Raw genomic sequence first — 16,037 nt, forward strand, 5'->3', positions numbered from 1 at the left:
AGTGGGGTCCCTGCCACACCCTTCCACAGTACCTTAAAACCTTCTCCTGGAGGAAAGGTTATCCCATTCAAAGTTGGGTTGTGGTAGCTCTTATAGTGTCCAAGTTATTAGAGCACAAACATACAAACATTCTCCTTTATATATTATGAGTATAACATAATGGTCCATAATCTTGCCTGGCAGTTGGTTTCTTGTAAAGAAAAAATGGCTTTCCAGCTCTAATTTTACAGTTCCCACAGTATATTAGCTTAGCCTCCCAACCAGAATGACCCAGGCTCTGTCATGGGGGACTGACTTTACATTGCACTGTACAGTGAGGGAACTGGACATAAGGTGGCTTTGCTTCTGCTGAAATTCCTTTGTATTGACATAGCAGCACAAAACAAAATGCAGGTTACAAGCTCAACTTCTTAATTAGCAATCTGTTTTTTTGTGTCAGATCTTTTATTTTCAGAATGGACAGACGTTTGAGTATGGAGAGTTCAAGAACAGAATAAATGGGACAACAAACCCAGGAAATGCATCAATAACAATCTCCAACATGCAGCCCTCAGATACTGGGCTTTTTACCTGTGAAGTTTTCAACCCACAAGATTCAAATGGACAGAACCAGAAATCAGTGGCTGTTAGTGTTCTGGGTAATGTGTTTTTATTGTGTTGCTTTATGGTGTTGAATTGGGATTAAAATGCATGGCAGGGTCCCCAAGAGAATAATGTAACAGGGAGCAGATGGGAACATTGGCACTTTTTGGTCAGTCAGTGCAGTGGGCCTGGAGCTGTACAATGCAGTAACTTTTCTGGTAAAGAAATAGGACTTGTTTTAGTTGACAGAAAGGAGATTCTTCTTCTGGGCTGCTGGGCACAGACAGAGCTGGTGGTACTCTCCACTTCCCAGACAAACCAACTGCCACCTGCCTTGGGTTAGCACAGAATGTCTCTGGGTATGTCTACACTACCACTGGGCAGGAGTGTCTCAAAGTGGGCAGACAGGTTCGTGCCACAAGGGCTCAAGCGGGGACCCTCAAAATAGTAGGAGGGACACTGTGGTCGGGCTGGCGTTCAGGCTTTCGGGAAGATCACTCCCAGCCGCATGTTGACCTATCCTCTAAGGCCCTGGATGAAGCAATCATGGAAAGGACGGCTGACTACAGTGCCTGTGGAACATTGCTCACCCCTAATGAACGGGGTAATCCGGATATGCTGAAATTTGCACTCTCACCCGGTGTTTTTTCTAAACTGCGGGGCAGCACAGTTTCACAAGTGATTAATCAGCCCCACCCTGGCAGCTCTGTGCATGGAGCCCTGAGAACCTCTGACTGGGCAGGGCTGATTACTCACCTGTGAAGCTGTGCTGCCCCCCAGTTTAGAGGGAACACTGCTCTCAACTAATAACTGCACTCGCCTGTCCTAATCTGAATTGCCATGGGAATTCGCCATGTTAACCTTGCTGCATTATAGATCTATCTACTATGATGGCCAGAGAAGTAGACATCCCTTTGGTAGCTGTTACTACCCAGCTTTCCCTTTGGATGGGAACCACCACCACACTCTGACAACATTTCCTCTAGGCAGCTGGCCTAGGCTTTGAAGCTAAGCCCCGAATTTTAAAATTTGGAAGCCTAAAGCAGCTGTGAAAATCAGGCCACTTGCTGATTTAGTTTCAGACCTCCACATCTGAAAATCTCATATGGACTTGCCTAAGGCCCCACAGACGGTGGGCCCAGCAGTAAAATCTAGAAGTCCTGGTTTTATAAACAGTACAAATGCTGCCTCTCTATTAAAAGGGCTAATCAACAGAACTCCCTGTTCTGTGTACAGAGTCCATATCTACTGAAAAAAGCAGTAGTTCAGCCACGAATAGATAATTGAACAAGTATGTAAAGCAATGGGACAAGAAAAATTTTACTTGCTAACAAGGAAAATGTTAATACTAATCCCACCTAACAACTGTCCACATACTCTCTGGGTAGTTGATGAAAGTGAGAAATCAGTACATATGCGAAAATGGCTCTAGCTGTATCATTTGTCTTCCGGGGTGGGGAACCTTTTTTGGGTTGGGGGCCGCTGACCCACAGAAAAATCAGTTAGGGACCACAAAAAAGTGAGAACTAAAAAACCCTCTCGCTGATGTAATCCCCAACTGAGAAGGAAAAAGACACTCCCCACATCCCTCTAGCACATTATAGCCTGGGGGGCCCAGGCTAATAGATTTTGTGTGCTCTAGCCCATGGGAAGATAGCATTGGGTACCCCGCTCTGGTGCTCCAGCCCCTCTGCCAAGAGGGAGCCCCAAGCCTTAGGGGCTGGATCTAGGCAAGGCAGGTCTTAGGTTCCCCACCTCTGGTCTATACAGCAGAGACAAAGGCATATGGGGATAAATCCAGTAGAAGAAACAAATTTTCAAAGCACAGACATTAAAAACATCATTAAAAACAACCCCTGCAGCCATTACGCTGCAACAGAATAATAAACAAGAGCATATGCTAGTTTGACTCAAAGCTTGAAAAAGGGGATTGTAGTTTTTCCTAGAAAACCAAACATATACTTATACAGATAAAAACTTGGCCAGATTCATCACTGGTATAATTCCACAGCAGTGTAGATACAGAAGAGACCCACAACAATATGTTTAAATAATGTTAAATGGGTGACACAACGAAGCAAATGGAGGAAATTAAAAACAAGCTCAGAGTGGAATATGGCCCACTGAGTATAAACCACTGCTACCATAGAATGGTAATACTTTGCACCGGTGTAAATGACTCTGCAGATGCCAAGCACTAAGGAATCAGGTTATAGTTCTTTGCATCCATATAGACTAAAGCTTGTTACACAGAAAATGATAATCCCACAAGACAGAAAGTGATTTGACTGGGACAAAAAGTGACAGTCGTAGTATCATTGAAATCTTTTCCATCAAGATGCAATATGTCATAGCCTTCATACAAGTACTTCATCTGCTAAACACCATCAAAAGCAGTAGGAGTTTTCCCCCAATTGTTCACTTTATTGCTGTTCAGGTCTATAAGGGAGAGATTGTGGTCAGAATTCTGGCAGAAATCTAAAAAACATTTCTGAAGTCAATAGATTAGTTCCAGATTTACATCAGTGTAACAAAGTAGACTTAGATCTGGCAAGATTGGGGCCCAGAATTTGTATCCTCTCTATAACTATTTTTCCTGTTGTTATTTTACAGTCAAGCCTTCACAGCCTCACTGTAGCTTACGGGGAACCCCTGAGACAGGCCACCTTATCTCTCTCTCCTGCTATTCTGATGAAGGAATGCCTATACCTATATACCAGTGGCATAAAGTTTCAGGGGATGCCCTCAAACCCATGACAGAACAACTCAGTGAGTATCTTCCTCAATGCTAGTTTGTAACATGCAAGAGCTAGAGTATATGGCCTGAACCATGTACAGGAGGCCCTTGCTTTGCGATGGCCCAAGTTACGATCCCCTGCACTTACGGCCTTTTCCAGAAGTGCGGAAGGGGCTGAAATCCCCCGACTTACATCCTCGGCCTCGCATTTACGATGGCATACAACATCTGTCGTAAATGCAGACTCAAGATATGATGCCCCCGACTTGCGACGTGATCTCCGGAACTGATCGCATCACAAGTCGGGGAGAGCCAGTATTCAATAGTCTATACAGAAAAGATTGGATTTCCCTACTTTGCATGCAACAATGTGGGTTGAATTTATTCTTACCTATCAAAAATTTCCTAACAGTCATACAAATGCATTAACCTGTTTGGTTTTTTAAATTTTACAATAAATAATGTTGCTGGTCTCAGAAAAGATAATTATTTAAAAAAAATCTTACCTGTGATACTAATTACACTTCAGAGTATTCAAGTGAAAAAGACTGCAACAATCTGATTACTAAAACAAAACAAAACAAAAAAACAACAACAGTAACTCTCACTCACCTTGTCATGAGAGATGCAAACTTGCACTAAACTTATAACCAGTGTAATTTAAATTGTTGTTTTGTTTCCTAGGACAAACACTTAAGTATGTGCATAGTTTTTAAAGAGATCCCACTGGCCTCAACAGTACTACCTGCACAAGTAAAACTACACACATGCTTCTGTGTTTGCAGGACAGGGGCCCTGGTTCTCATGCACTTAATGTGATGCTGCAGAGTTCTCTGTAAAATTAAGTAACAATAGTTTTCAAGGAAAATAAATGGTTCTAAATAGATTTTTTACAGAAATCTCTGTATTTAAATGTTGCAAAATTTATAATAAAACCTCCCATGACTTGTATTAATCATATTATTCTTATTCAGTAAATACAATTAATTACCTATATAGGGTATAAACTAGGAATGTTAAGAAGTGGGTAATTTGCTAATTGTAACTACATGATTAGTCGATAAGGGAAGGCAGTTAAAGCGCTCAGTCCTGGCTTGTGCTGGGTCCAGGTTCTGCCCCCACTGCGGCTCTGTGTTTAAAATGTAGTAGGAACTGGGTTGGCAGGCAGCCCGGCTCAGTCCCAGCTCGCGCCAGGTCTGGGACCAAACCCAGCTGTGGTTCTGCATTTAAAATATAGTAGGAGCTGGGTGGGCAGGCAGCCCAGCTCCTACAACAATTTAATGCAGAGTCACAGTGGGGATAGGTCCTGGACCTGATGCAAGCCAGGACTGAGCCAGGTAGTCTGCCCGCCCAGTTCCTACTACATTTTAAATGCAGAGTCACTGCAGGGTCTGGTCCTGACCGTGACTAAGCCAGGCTCTGCATTTAAATGTTCTGTGGCTCTGCATTTAACTGCATATAGTCAATAGCATTAACCGATAAGGATTTGCTTATCGGTTAATCGACAACAATATTACATCCCTAGCATAAACATGCATGTACATACATCTTTTCCATTTGTCACAGATATGAAAACTGGGCTTCTTATTATTGGTAATCTCACCACCTTTGAAAATGGATACTACCGGTGCATAGCTAGTAACAGCCTTGGAAACAGCAGCTGTGAAATTGACTTGACTGCATCACGTGAGTTCATTTTATGAATAGGATAAAATGTGCTTTTCATACTGCATAATCAGAACAACAACAAAAATACATTTTTTTAAAGGTGGACTATTTTGGAATAAAAAAGGGGTTGGTAGGCAAGAGATCCTCAGTTCTCAATTCAACTGAACCTTGTATGGCTTTGGGAAAGTCATTTAATCTCTCTGCCTCTGTCTGCCACCTGTAAAACGGGCATACTAATGTATGCTTAGAAACATCTCACAGGAGTATTGTGAGACTTAATTAGTTAATGTTCCTAAATGACTTTAAATATCTAATAAACTATACAAATGCTAATCTAACACCACATCCTTGACTGGATTGTCATTATCAAGGACTGAATCTAGAACTTCTAGATCTAAAATCACAAGCTTCTACAGTGAGTTAACTGACCAACCTAGCTCTGTAAGATGGAAGGCTGTAGCAGCCTCACAAACCTTGGTGTGGTCTGCATTTTTATTGGCTGACTGCCCCAACCCTCCTGGCCAACACCTTTGCTAGGAACCTGAGTTAACCCCTTAGGCTCCTGGTGCTAGTTAGCACTGCTTCTGTTCATGACAATTGCGTACATATTTTTCCAGATTCAGAAGGTGGTCTCATTGCTGGAGCATTAATTGGAGCAATTCTGGGAGCAATTGTTATCTGCATTGTTGTCTGGTTTTTAACCAAGAGGAAGAAGAAAGAGAAGATTAAAGAAAAAGCAGCAAATAGCGAAATGCAGTAAGAATTTTTATTTGCTTGATTGTAAACCAAACGTTTCCTGACTAATACCCTAAAGAGAGATGGTAAAGATGGGTCCAAAATCAAAACTTCCATATTACAAAGGTTTCTTTGGGACTAAGTCAACTATGGTGCAATAACATTTACGAAGTAAGAATACTTATTTTAGCCTCATTTTGAAACTGTCATTATAGCTTCTTGCAGTTTTGGTGTGTATTTATGTTGGTTACAGGATATCAGAGAGACGAGGTGGGAAGAGGTATTATTCCCTTCTTTTTCTTCTCCCTCTGGGTTAAAAACCCAACAATAATGCAGATAATACCTCACCTACATTAGTCTCTCCTGTTGAAGCTATCATGAGAGAGACGAGGGAGTCCCACATCAAAATATCATATAGCTCAGTGGCTAGAACATGCTCCTGAGAGACATGGGAGCCCTTATTCAAATCTTCCTTTCCCTTGAGGCTGATGTGGAAACTGAACCTGGGTCTCCCATATCTTAAGTGAATGCTTGAATCACTGGCTAAAACTTATAAAGTAGGTGAACTCCACCATCCCTCCCACTAAATTATGAATCCCAACTGATGAAATATGTGGCCTCTGAGTATGTCTACCAGTTCATCCCTACCTTCCTCCCATTCGTGGATCTGGCCGAGGTTCATATAGGAGATGGGCATGTGGGTTCCTCGAGTGAAGCAGCAGTATGAATATTCAGACGCAGAAGCTTAGTTGCCTAGAGCAATTTTTATCATGAAAACTGAGATGCCTAGTAGATTTAAGTACCTACAGGGTTCGGTAGCAGCCAAGCATGAATGTTTTGGGTTACAATACAGCCTAATACTAGGCTTTAGGCTTCTAAGTGACTTTGTGAATCTGGGCCAGCAATAGGCAACCAAGAATAGTGAGTGGGCCACATGAGTGTCCCTCCATCTCAGTAGACTCATGACCAGTGGTGGGCAACCTGCAGCCCGCAGCCTACTGGGGTTCCACCTGCAGCCCACATACCGCCTCTCTGCCTCCTTCCCAAACATGCCTCTCATGCACCAGGGCACCGGCGTCCCACACTTCCTACTCTTCTCCTCCCTTCCAGCACGCTACAAAACTGCTGATTTGTGCTCTGTCCCCACTCTGCCCCTCCATCCCAGAGCGTGAACAGCTGCACACAGCTCTGGGAGATAGAGGGTGGAGCGGGGACAGAACACAAATCAGCAGATCTGTGGGGCTCTGAAGGGGCTGGGAGGGAGGGGAGAGTAGGAAGAACAGGGCTCCAGTGCACGAGAGGCACATGAGGAGAGGGGCAGTCGGGGGACGGCAGGCAGAACCCCAGTGGGCTGCATGTGGCCCACAGTTTGCAGGCTGGTCACTATTGACCCTGGGCCCAAGTGTTTGACTAAAACAGTGGCCTCCAACCTTTCTAACCACAAGATCACATTTTTCAATTTAAGTGCAAGGTAAGATCTACCTCAAACCCAAATACCCTTGGCCCCACTTCCTTCCCCCCTTCTTTGAGGCCCTGCCCCTGCGCCTCCCCTTCTCTGAGCCCTCATCCTGCTCAGTCCATGTCCCCTACTCACTCACTTTCACCAGGTAGTGGGTTCTGGTCTTGGGCCAAGGAATTTGGAGTGTGGGAGGTGCTCTGGGATTAGCCCAGAATGGGGATTGGAGCCCAGAGGGTCCAAGCTCTGACAAGGAGTTTGGGTGCAGGGGGACTCATGTCTGGGGCAGGATGTTGGGTGCAGGAGAAGGTTTAGGGCTGGGAATGGGGTTCAGGAAGCAGGCTCTGGCTGGGCACCGTTTAACTGAGATGACTTCCAGGTGGTGGAGCAGTATTGTTAAGGTAGGTTTAATCCTGCCCTGGCCCTGCACCACTCCTGAAAGCAGCTGGCATGTACAGCAATGGCTCCATGTGCTGCCCCTCATCTACAGGCACTAGCTTCTACTGGCCATGGTTCCCCATTACTGATCAATGGGAGCTGCAGGAGTGGTGTCTGCAGGCAAGGACAGTATGTGGAGACCCCCTGCTCTGCTTCTCTCAGGGGTTGCAGGCAAATTCCAGCCACTTCCAGGAGCAGCAATTACCATGGGGATAATGACTCCAGCCACGACAGGTTAGGCATTGTAGAACCCACTACTCAAGGAATTAAATGCACAAATCATTCGAAAACCAAACGTAACACACCTTGCAAGCAGTAACAGAAATAACAGCCCCCCACATATGTGTTGGGGCGGGAGATGAGAGTGAAGGACAGTGTGTGTTTGTGAGAATGACAGACACACACACAGTGTGTGAGGGACAGAGATTTGCATTGCCAAGTTCTCTCCATCACCTTCTCCCTCTATGGAGATAAGGTACAGAAGTGGGAAGGAGGAGGGACACCTTGATATCAGTGCTCCCTCTTCCTCCTCCCCCACCCTGCACAGCAAGCAGGAGGCTCCCAGGGGGCCAGTTCCAAGGCAGAGGGCAGGAGTAGCATGACAGTGTGAGGGGTGGGGAGGGGGGCAACAGAAGTGCCCGCACTTGATAGCTTCCTGGCCAAACCAGTCAGGATCACCTGTCAAAGGTTCCAAGATCTACCACTAGATCCCGATCCACTGGTTGATGACCACTGGACTAAAACAGCTTCTAGAAGAGCATCCAGTATTGATTTGAAGATTACAAGATATGAAGAATCCACTACTTCCTTTGGGAGTCTAAAGTTTGTGCAGCTTTATCTTGCAGCCAATGGTTCTTGTTCTACCTTTCTGCACAAAGTTAATAGGAACTCTTTTGTACCGTTGTATTTTCTCCTGAGATGGTACCCATGCAGAGAAATCAAGTCACCTTGTAATCTTCTTTTGAATAAGACTAGAATATTTATCCAGTGTTGCCTGGGTTCTGCAGGGCAGGGGGCTGATGGTATGGAGACTGCAGGAGTCAGGGCAGAACTGTGGGGAAAGGGGGTTAAGGGCAGTAGGCTGGGGGGAGGGAGGGGCTGTCCTTTCCTTTCCCCTCCCCTTTGCCCTTTCCTAGGATGGGGTGGAAGGGCCCCACTTACTCAATCTGGTGGCAGGAAAGATCGTGAGCTCCATCACCAGCTGGCCATTCCCTTCATGATACCGTTTCCCGCAGTGGTCACTCTGCAATATAGCTCTCTCCTATGCTCACTACCCCCAGTGGTCACTGTGAGTATAGCTTCCCTCCAAACAGCCCCTTCCTTTCCATGTTTTGGAAAACAGTCCCATTTCCCACCCCTTCCCATTTTCCTGGCACAACCGAATCCTGACCTTGCTTTAAGTAAAGAGAAGAGGAAGCTGCACACCAAATGTAGTGGTCCTAGTTCTTAGCCTTTCAGAGGAGTTCTTGAACAAAGACTCACAGACAGACTCTCAGACAGACAGATGCACATTTCTAAAATGTACAAAGAGATAATAGATCGAACACCTTAGATTTCTCACCGTAGGTCATTTTCACAGATCTGAAATCACTTTTGTGGCTCTTTTCTGTATCCTTTCCAGTTTTTCAATATCCTTTCACTAATAGGGACACAAAACAAGGATTATAGTGCTGGTCTCACCATTCCCATATATAGAGGTAAAATCACCTCCCTTACTCCTATATTCAGTACTCTAATTTATACATCCAAGAACTGCATTAGCACATTTTGCCACAGCATTGTACGAAGAGCTCATGTTGTTTGTCCATTATAATCCCTACCTTTTTTTCAGCGTTGCTACTTTTTCAGGATACACTCCTACATTCCATATATAGGGCCTGCATGCAGAACCTTGCAGTTATCTGTATTTAAATGTATGTTTGAATGGACCCAGCTTACCAAACAATTTGGATCCCTCCATCTGACTGCAGTCTCCTCATCCTTATTTACTACTCTGCCAATCTTTATGTCTCCTGCAAATTGTACCACAATACTTTTTATATACAATGGGGAACTCTAGGCACTAGTGTGTAATTTAAATAATCATACTATAGTTATTAGGCCAGAGCTTTCTAAAATATTCCTTTTGGATGGCTCTATAATAAGTAGGATTTCAATTTGTGATTAATTAACCTAGCCTTCATCCTGTCTTCCTGCAGACCAATGACTCAGAAGCAACAGACAAATGTGGAGTATGTTAATATACCCACCCAAGAAAATGAGTATGCTGCCACAGCTACACCAAGTGGAGAACCTAATGCAACAAACGAAAACTCTACTGCTGGGGAAACTGCTGCCTCTGGAATGCCTGAAAATGAAGAGATGAAAGGAGAGGAGACACAAGCAAGAGTCTAAAGATTCCACTGCAATTTCCTGATCAGCTACAAACTCCATCATCAAAAATATTGGTATTGAATTAATGCAGGTACGAGTGTGGTTATAACCTCTTCACCTGCATTTATGGCATTAATTACAAGGCAAGTGTTTTAAGATCATGCCTGCAACCATCCAAGAAGTACACATATCAATGTCTCATTTTTCAGTTTTGTTATTGCAGATATTAACTAACTAGCTATGACTATGTACCAAATATGAATGACAGCATTGAAAATGTCTGCATTTATCCAGCCTATTTGAGAGTATTAATTATTAAATGGGTTTGGAAATACAGACAACAATGATGTTTTCTTATTGGCTGCTGGTGAAGCTATGTGATGGCTTGTAAACATGAGTCCCCTTTCTGAAAGAAATCAGTCTGCCATTGCCAGTCAATCTGAAGCATCACACGTGCTAAGACAAACACAGGACAACTGTCTCAGCAAATACATTACAGGTAGCCCCCGACTTGTGATGTGATTGGTTCTTGGGGAAGCGTCGCAAGTCGGGGGCATCATAACTCAAATCCTCATTTACGATAGGCGTTGTGCGCCGTCATAAATGCAGGCTGAGGACGTAAGTTGGGAGTTTTCAGCCCTTCTGCACTTACAAAATTGGTTGCAGTGTGGGCGGTTGCATCTTGAGGGTTTCCTGTACAATGTCTAAGGACCTGATCCTTCACCCTGGAAATCAGTGAGAGTTTTGCTACTGATTTCAACAGATACAGGAGCAGATTCTTAGAGCACGTGTTCATATCTGCCTCATAATAACCAGTTCCAGCAACAGTAACAGACTGTTTCTCTCTCACATCTAATGCAGTTACACCTTGAATTAAAGTAGTAGGATTGTTGCTGTTCTCGGGTTATCATGGATGATCAGAGGCCGTATGAATGGCTCATTAACCAAAAGAGGGTATCAACATTTGAGTCAAACTCAGCAATTCAGACTGATGAGGTGTTAAGTATGGTTTGTATAAAAGAGATTTTATAGTTTTGGCCAACTAGCATTTATAAAATTCCACATCTACCACTTTGCTGTATTCTAGGGAGTCCTCTTTACACACACTTAAATTCCACATATCATGTTACAATGTACTTGGCCACATTTTTTCTGTTTTGTTGCCTCAGTTGAAAATTGATTGGGCTAGAAGATAGGGGTGAAATCCTGAAGTTGCAGAAGTGAGTGGGAAAACCTCCAGTGTCAAGATTTCACCCTAGTGGGTACCCCAATATCTAAAATATCTGGGCAAAATCTGAAGTAATTACTTAGAGACGCCTCAGCAGGCAAAACTTCTATTGCTTTTAATAGATCTTTTGCCTGAGCAACAACAGTAGGATTGGGTCCTTAAATTCCATGATCATTATGATGAGGTTACCTGAAATGTTCTGTAATCTTATTGAAGTTGCCTTGTGAACATAACACACATTTCAGTACTAAACAATCCCACTAGAAAAAAAAAGCCACAAAGAGGTACAATCTGCTCATTGATTATATGTCAGTCCTCAGCCCAGGTAAAAACGTTTGCTAATGAAATATTTCAAGTGAATTACCAGAGCCCTCTACCTAATTAACAACAGAATAAACTTTATTAGCAAAAATGTTTCCACTGTAAAAGGCTATACTTAAGTAGTACTTTGGTCCTACTCTCATGCACAATACAAGTGATTCTATCAGTGACCCTGTTTGTAGCTACATTTTATTTTGTTTTTAATTGACATTTCATGGCTTCAGATTTGATATGGACATTTTAAATAGCATAGTCTTCATTTTTATATGCATATTGTGTAATCATATAGTTTAATTTCCCTTCCTAGTTTTCTTCATCCCACCTCTATGCTTTTTCCTTAATATAGCTTAGTGAATTAAGTTAAAGGTAAAGATGTAACTATGATTTCTGCAATAATACACGTCATTTGAATATTCACGGAACTGCTACTAGTCATATATTTGCTGAATATGAATGGGATGTGCAACATCTGTAAAACTCATTGCAAATGAAGTATGCAACAGTAGTTCTTGGCTAATATAAAAAGATAACTTCCTAACGCAATATTTTTAACGCACCTCTATAGAATGCTAGTTTGGAAGTGGGGGAGGATTTTCAGACAAAGTAAGTTTATGTGGTGGATTTTTACTAAGTGAAGTTGATGTGTTTCTTAGGGTGTTAAAATGCATTTAATTTTGTAAACATGTATCCCCTGAAACTTTTAGGGGATACACATTTACACCGGTAAGTCCGTGCTCACAGGAAGCTGGCTTTTAAGCCAGCTTCCATCCGCGCCCTCTGCTGCCTCTATATTGCGGGAGGGAGTGCAGTTGGCTCAGCAGGAGTTAATACAAGCGGGGAGCCAGCTCCCTGCATGTACTGGCTCCTGCCTGCCCTCCCTCCCCTGCACTGCTGCTGGACAAGCCATGCTACTCTCAGCTCTCTGTTCACTCCAGGGTTTTTTGGGCATGGAATGTGAGTTGTTGCAGTGAGCAGCATTAAGCACCTATAATACTGCTGACTTATCAGGGACAAAGCAACATAACAGTTACTGTCTGTTCCCTTCGGTCCTACTGTATCCCATCTTCTCATAAAAGCCACACAGCTTGGATGACACTGGCTTCACTCCTCTCTCAACAACAGTTTTAGAGGAATTACAGTAGAATTCCACTCCTTGCAACAACGTACTTGCATCATAGATGAGTAACAGACTCAGGGATTTACATAAACTCTAAACCAAGAAATATATTTATCTGAAAGCTCAGACCTTGGACATTTTAAAAGATGCAGGTTGAAAAGCATCATAGCCAAAATCATTGACTTCTCTTTCAGCCAGTTCTGCTTATTATTAAAGAGCAAATTTCGCTTGCATCCTGCCACTCTCTCCCCCAGAAAACTTCAAACTACATTGTTTTGTAATGTGGAGGTTACTTTGTGTGAAGTGTATAAATACCATTTTCTGGTTTGCTTTACAATTGTTGGTAGGAAACAGCAAGACTTCATTCCCTTGTATATTTGTACCATGGAAGTTTTATAATTTGTGTTTGTGACTTTTCCTTGTAACTGAAGGATAGACTGATTCTTTTTACATGCAGTCTCTCCTGCATCTCAGCTCTGGCAATATTTTCACTTACTGATTTGCTCTTATATGATTTATGTGCATAAGTGATTTAGCTAATGATACAGATTCTTTTGTTACAAGAAGTTTAATAAAGTTTGCTGTTATAAAACTTTGCTTAACAAAATTCTGTAGCGAACAATAATCTAACCCCGCCCAAACAAAAATCCACCAAAAACTGTGGAAGGGGGAATGTCTAAGAAATCTCACTGTTACCTGTTAAAACAATTCCTTGCCTCTAAATCCTGTATTCTCAATTTTATACTTCCCTGACACTGAGGTGCTTTTACCATCAGTGAATTACATGTTAATCATATGCTTCCTAATGCAATGCAGTGGCAATGTCAATTCTATTCAGGAATGACAACACACAATGTAACTAAACTAATAGAAAAGCATTTTGCGTGACACCCATTCAATGTCCATCAGCAAAAAAGTTAAAACATGGGACAGTGCCAGGAAGAGGAGGAGGAAGCCATCAAATGCTTGGTTAGCAGGCAAAGCACAGGACTACATCACTTCATGGATTTACTCCTCTGACACAATGGTACAGCAGGCAGGGGTCAGCATGGAATTAATTTACAGTAAAAAGTACAATCTGTTCATATCCTATGGCTATAACATCATGCAACTCAGACTAGTCCAGAAAGGAGAACATGAGGATACACTACTCTCCCACAACTCTGAGAGTTCACATTTAGGTATATGATTTTACTGGCAATTGTCTTAGATAAAAAGACACTTTCATAGTGAGTCAAAACTGAGTCCCAGCTTTCCTTCCCCCACAAGAGAGAAAAGCAATGGTGGAATGGTGATTGTTTGATCTCCTGAGAAGTGTATTTATTCCTGAAGCGTTCAGCTCCAAGTTAGGAATGCGTACTGCTGTGATCCTACTGGAAATAAGAGTATTTTCCAAAACAACTGATTTCTGGAAAAACCTGTTTTATTTTGTAAGTCCTCATGGCGTAAGAAGGAGCTTCTGCGGGCAGGCGGTTTATAGCCATGTAATTCAAGCAGGGAAAATTCAAAGAAAGCTAAATATAGTGATAACTTTCTGCAAGGATGCAACCTCCGGGCACTATTTGCAGCTTTTGATAGTTATCACCTAGGAGGCTATTAGTACAAAAATCAAGACAGTAAAATTAGGTTTTGCCATATCTATTCTCTGAATGCTTTGGAGCAGTGGTTCTCAACCTTTTTTATAGCATGGACCAGCGGTTGCGAACTGCTGCTTTGGAGAACATATAGGAAGAGATAAAATATGCCAATCTAAATCCATGCCCATGAACAACTTTTTCAGTCACACGACAATTTTACCTTCCTATAAATAAGGTAAATAAAGGTGCCTTGGACTATTGATGTGAAACAAGTGAAAATTAAATAAGTCAAAGATAATATTACACAGTGGGATGCACCATGCTGGGAGCACTGACAGAAGATAAATGGAGAGAGTTAAAAAAAGACTGAAAGAGAAAGCAATTCAATGAGATTCAAGATAGTATATCTGAGGGAAAAAAATCCAGGCCACAGGCAGTCAATGAGCAAAACACCCTCTTAAAAGCTGGGATGTCAATTAAAGGAGATAGTGAACAGTAAAATTAGATGGAAACTTTCAGAGAGACATACTGGGTCAACAGAAAGCAAAGTAATTAGAGGATAGTATCTCTGTGGGAGCGGTAGCAAATCTGCATGTACATTACTAGACACAGCTAGAGAACCTTGTTACCAAGAAGCGTTTGACAAAATGAAAGGAACATCACAGTTTGGACCAGACAGGCCAAGCAATAAGGACATATTGAGAGTTAAGTATTTATAGCTATGTCAAAAGGAGGTTTGACAAACGAAAGAGGCGGCGACAGAATTAACCACTAGAAGTAGTCGATAGCAATCTATACAGCACAGAGAGAGAGGAATAGTTTAGAGCAGTGTTTCTAAAAGTGTTCCGCGGGATCACTCTCAGCAACACTTTAACTGGCTGCACCAGTTTGTTTATGTATTGGAGCCTCACAGATCCCATTGGCTCCTTTTTGTCTTTGCGGCCAAAGGGAGCAGCAGGAAGTGACAGCCCAGCCCATGCAGCTTTCCACGTCTCCCCTTGGCTGCAAAGGATGAAATGGAGCCAACGGGAGCTGCGAGGCTCCGTGGCCATGGCGCCGGTAAATAAACAAACTGGAGTAGCGAGTTAATGTGTTGCTGAGAGTGATTCCACAGAACACCTTCAAAAACACTGGTTTAGAATGATCTGAAGAGAAATAAAAATTGGATTAAGCTGGGAAAAGAAATGAGCAATATGGATATCAAGATGCCTCCCCTACAAGCTGAGGCAGCCGTGCCGGGCGGCAGGAGCAGCCACTTTAAAAGTAAGATTGTTCCTCCGTGCCTGGGTCTGCGGGGGAAAGGGGGGAGATTTGATTGGAACTGGGCTCCCAACACTGAGGATGCCTGCCTCGGGGGAGGGGGGAGTGCACTGGGATGGGGGGGCACTAGAGGGGCCTGAGTCTGAGGCAGGGGAGAGTGTACTGGGATGGGGAAGCACTAGGGGAGCCTGGGTCTGAGGCAGGGGAAGTACACTGGGATGGAGTGCAATGCTCCTCCTGGCCAATGATCTCTGCTCCAGGCTCCCTTCCCAGCTGCCAACCTTGCTGCCAGCTCCAATCACTGGGACACACTCCCAGTTCAGCTGTGCTCTGCCACCAGCCCTGGCTCCTGTATCTCTGACACTGGACTATCAGTCAGTTCCTGCTCCCAGCCACTGGAGCTCTCTGGTCCAGCAACATCCGAGGTCCTGCCAGACAACAGATGTTGCTGGACCACAGAGTCCCAGACTACAATGGTCCCAAGTGTACTACAAAGAAACAATCCCACAGTAGGCCCTGTAAAATAGAAAGAATGATCTAACAGG

The 16,037-nt window shown here is 43.2% G+C and overlaps 1 protein-coding gene across 1 annotated transcript in view; it reads left to right on the forward strand.

Moving 5' to 3' along the window:
• VSIG1 (V-set and immunoglobulin domain containing 1) overlaps positions 1–13,003 on the forward strand; it is a 38,454-nt gene extending 25,451 nt beyond the window's left edge. Inside the window, exons 3-7 of the mRNA XM_014580128.4 lie at positions 440–638; positions 3,196–3,351; positions 4,886–5,005; positions 5,605–5,743; positions 9,815–13,003. Coding sequence (XP_014435614.3) covers positions 440–638; positions 3,196–3,351; positions 4,886–5,005; positions 5,605–5,743; positions 9,815–10,010 — 810 coding nt within the window. The 3' untranslated portion in view covers positions 10,011–13,003. The remainder of the gene's footprint in view (positions 1–439; positions 639–3,195; positions 3,352–4,885; positions 5,006–5,604; positions 5,744–9,814) is intronic.
• The last annotated feature ends 3,034 nt before the right edge of the window (positions 13,004–16,037 follow it).

Source organism: Pelodiscus sinensis, chromosome 13 (genome assembly GCF_052426305.1).
Source record: "Pelodiscus sinensis isolate ZL-2025 chromosome 13, ASM5242630v1, whole genome shotgun sequence".
In the NCBI taxonomy this organism is placed as follows: Eukaryota; Metazoa; Chordata; order Testudines; family Trionychidae; genus Pelodiscus; species Pelodiscus sinensis.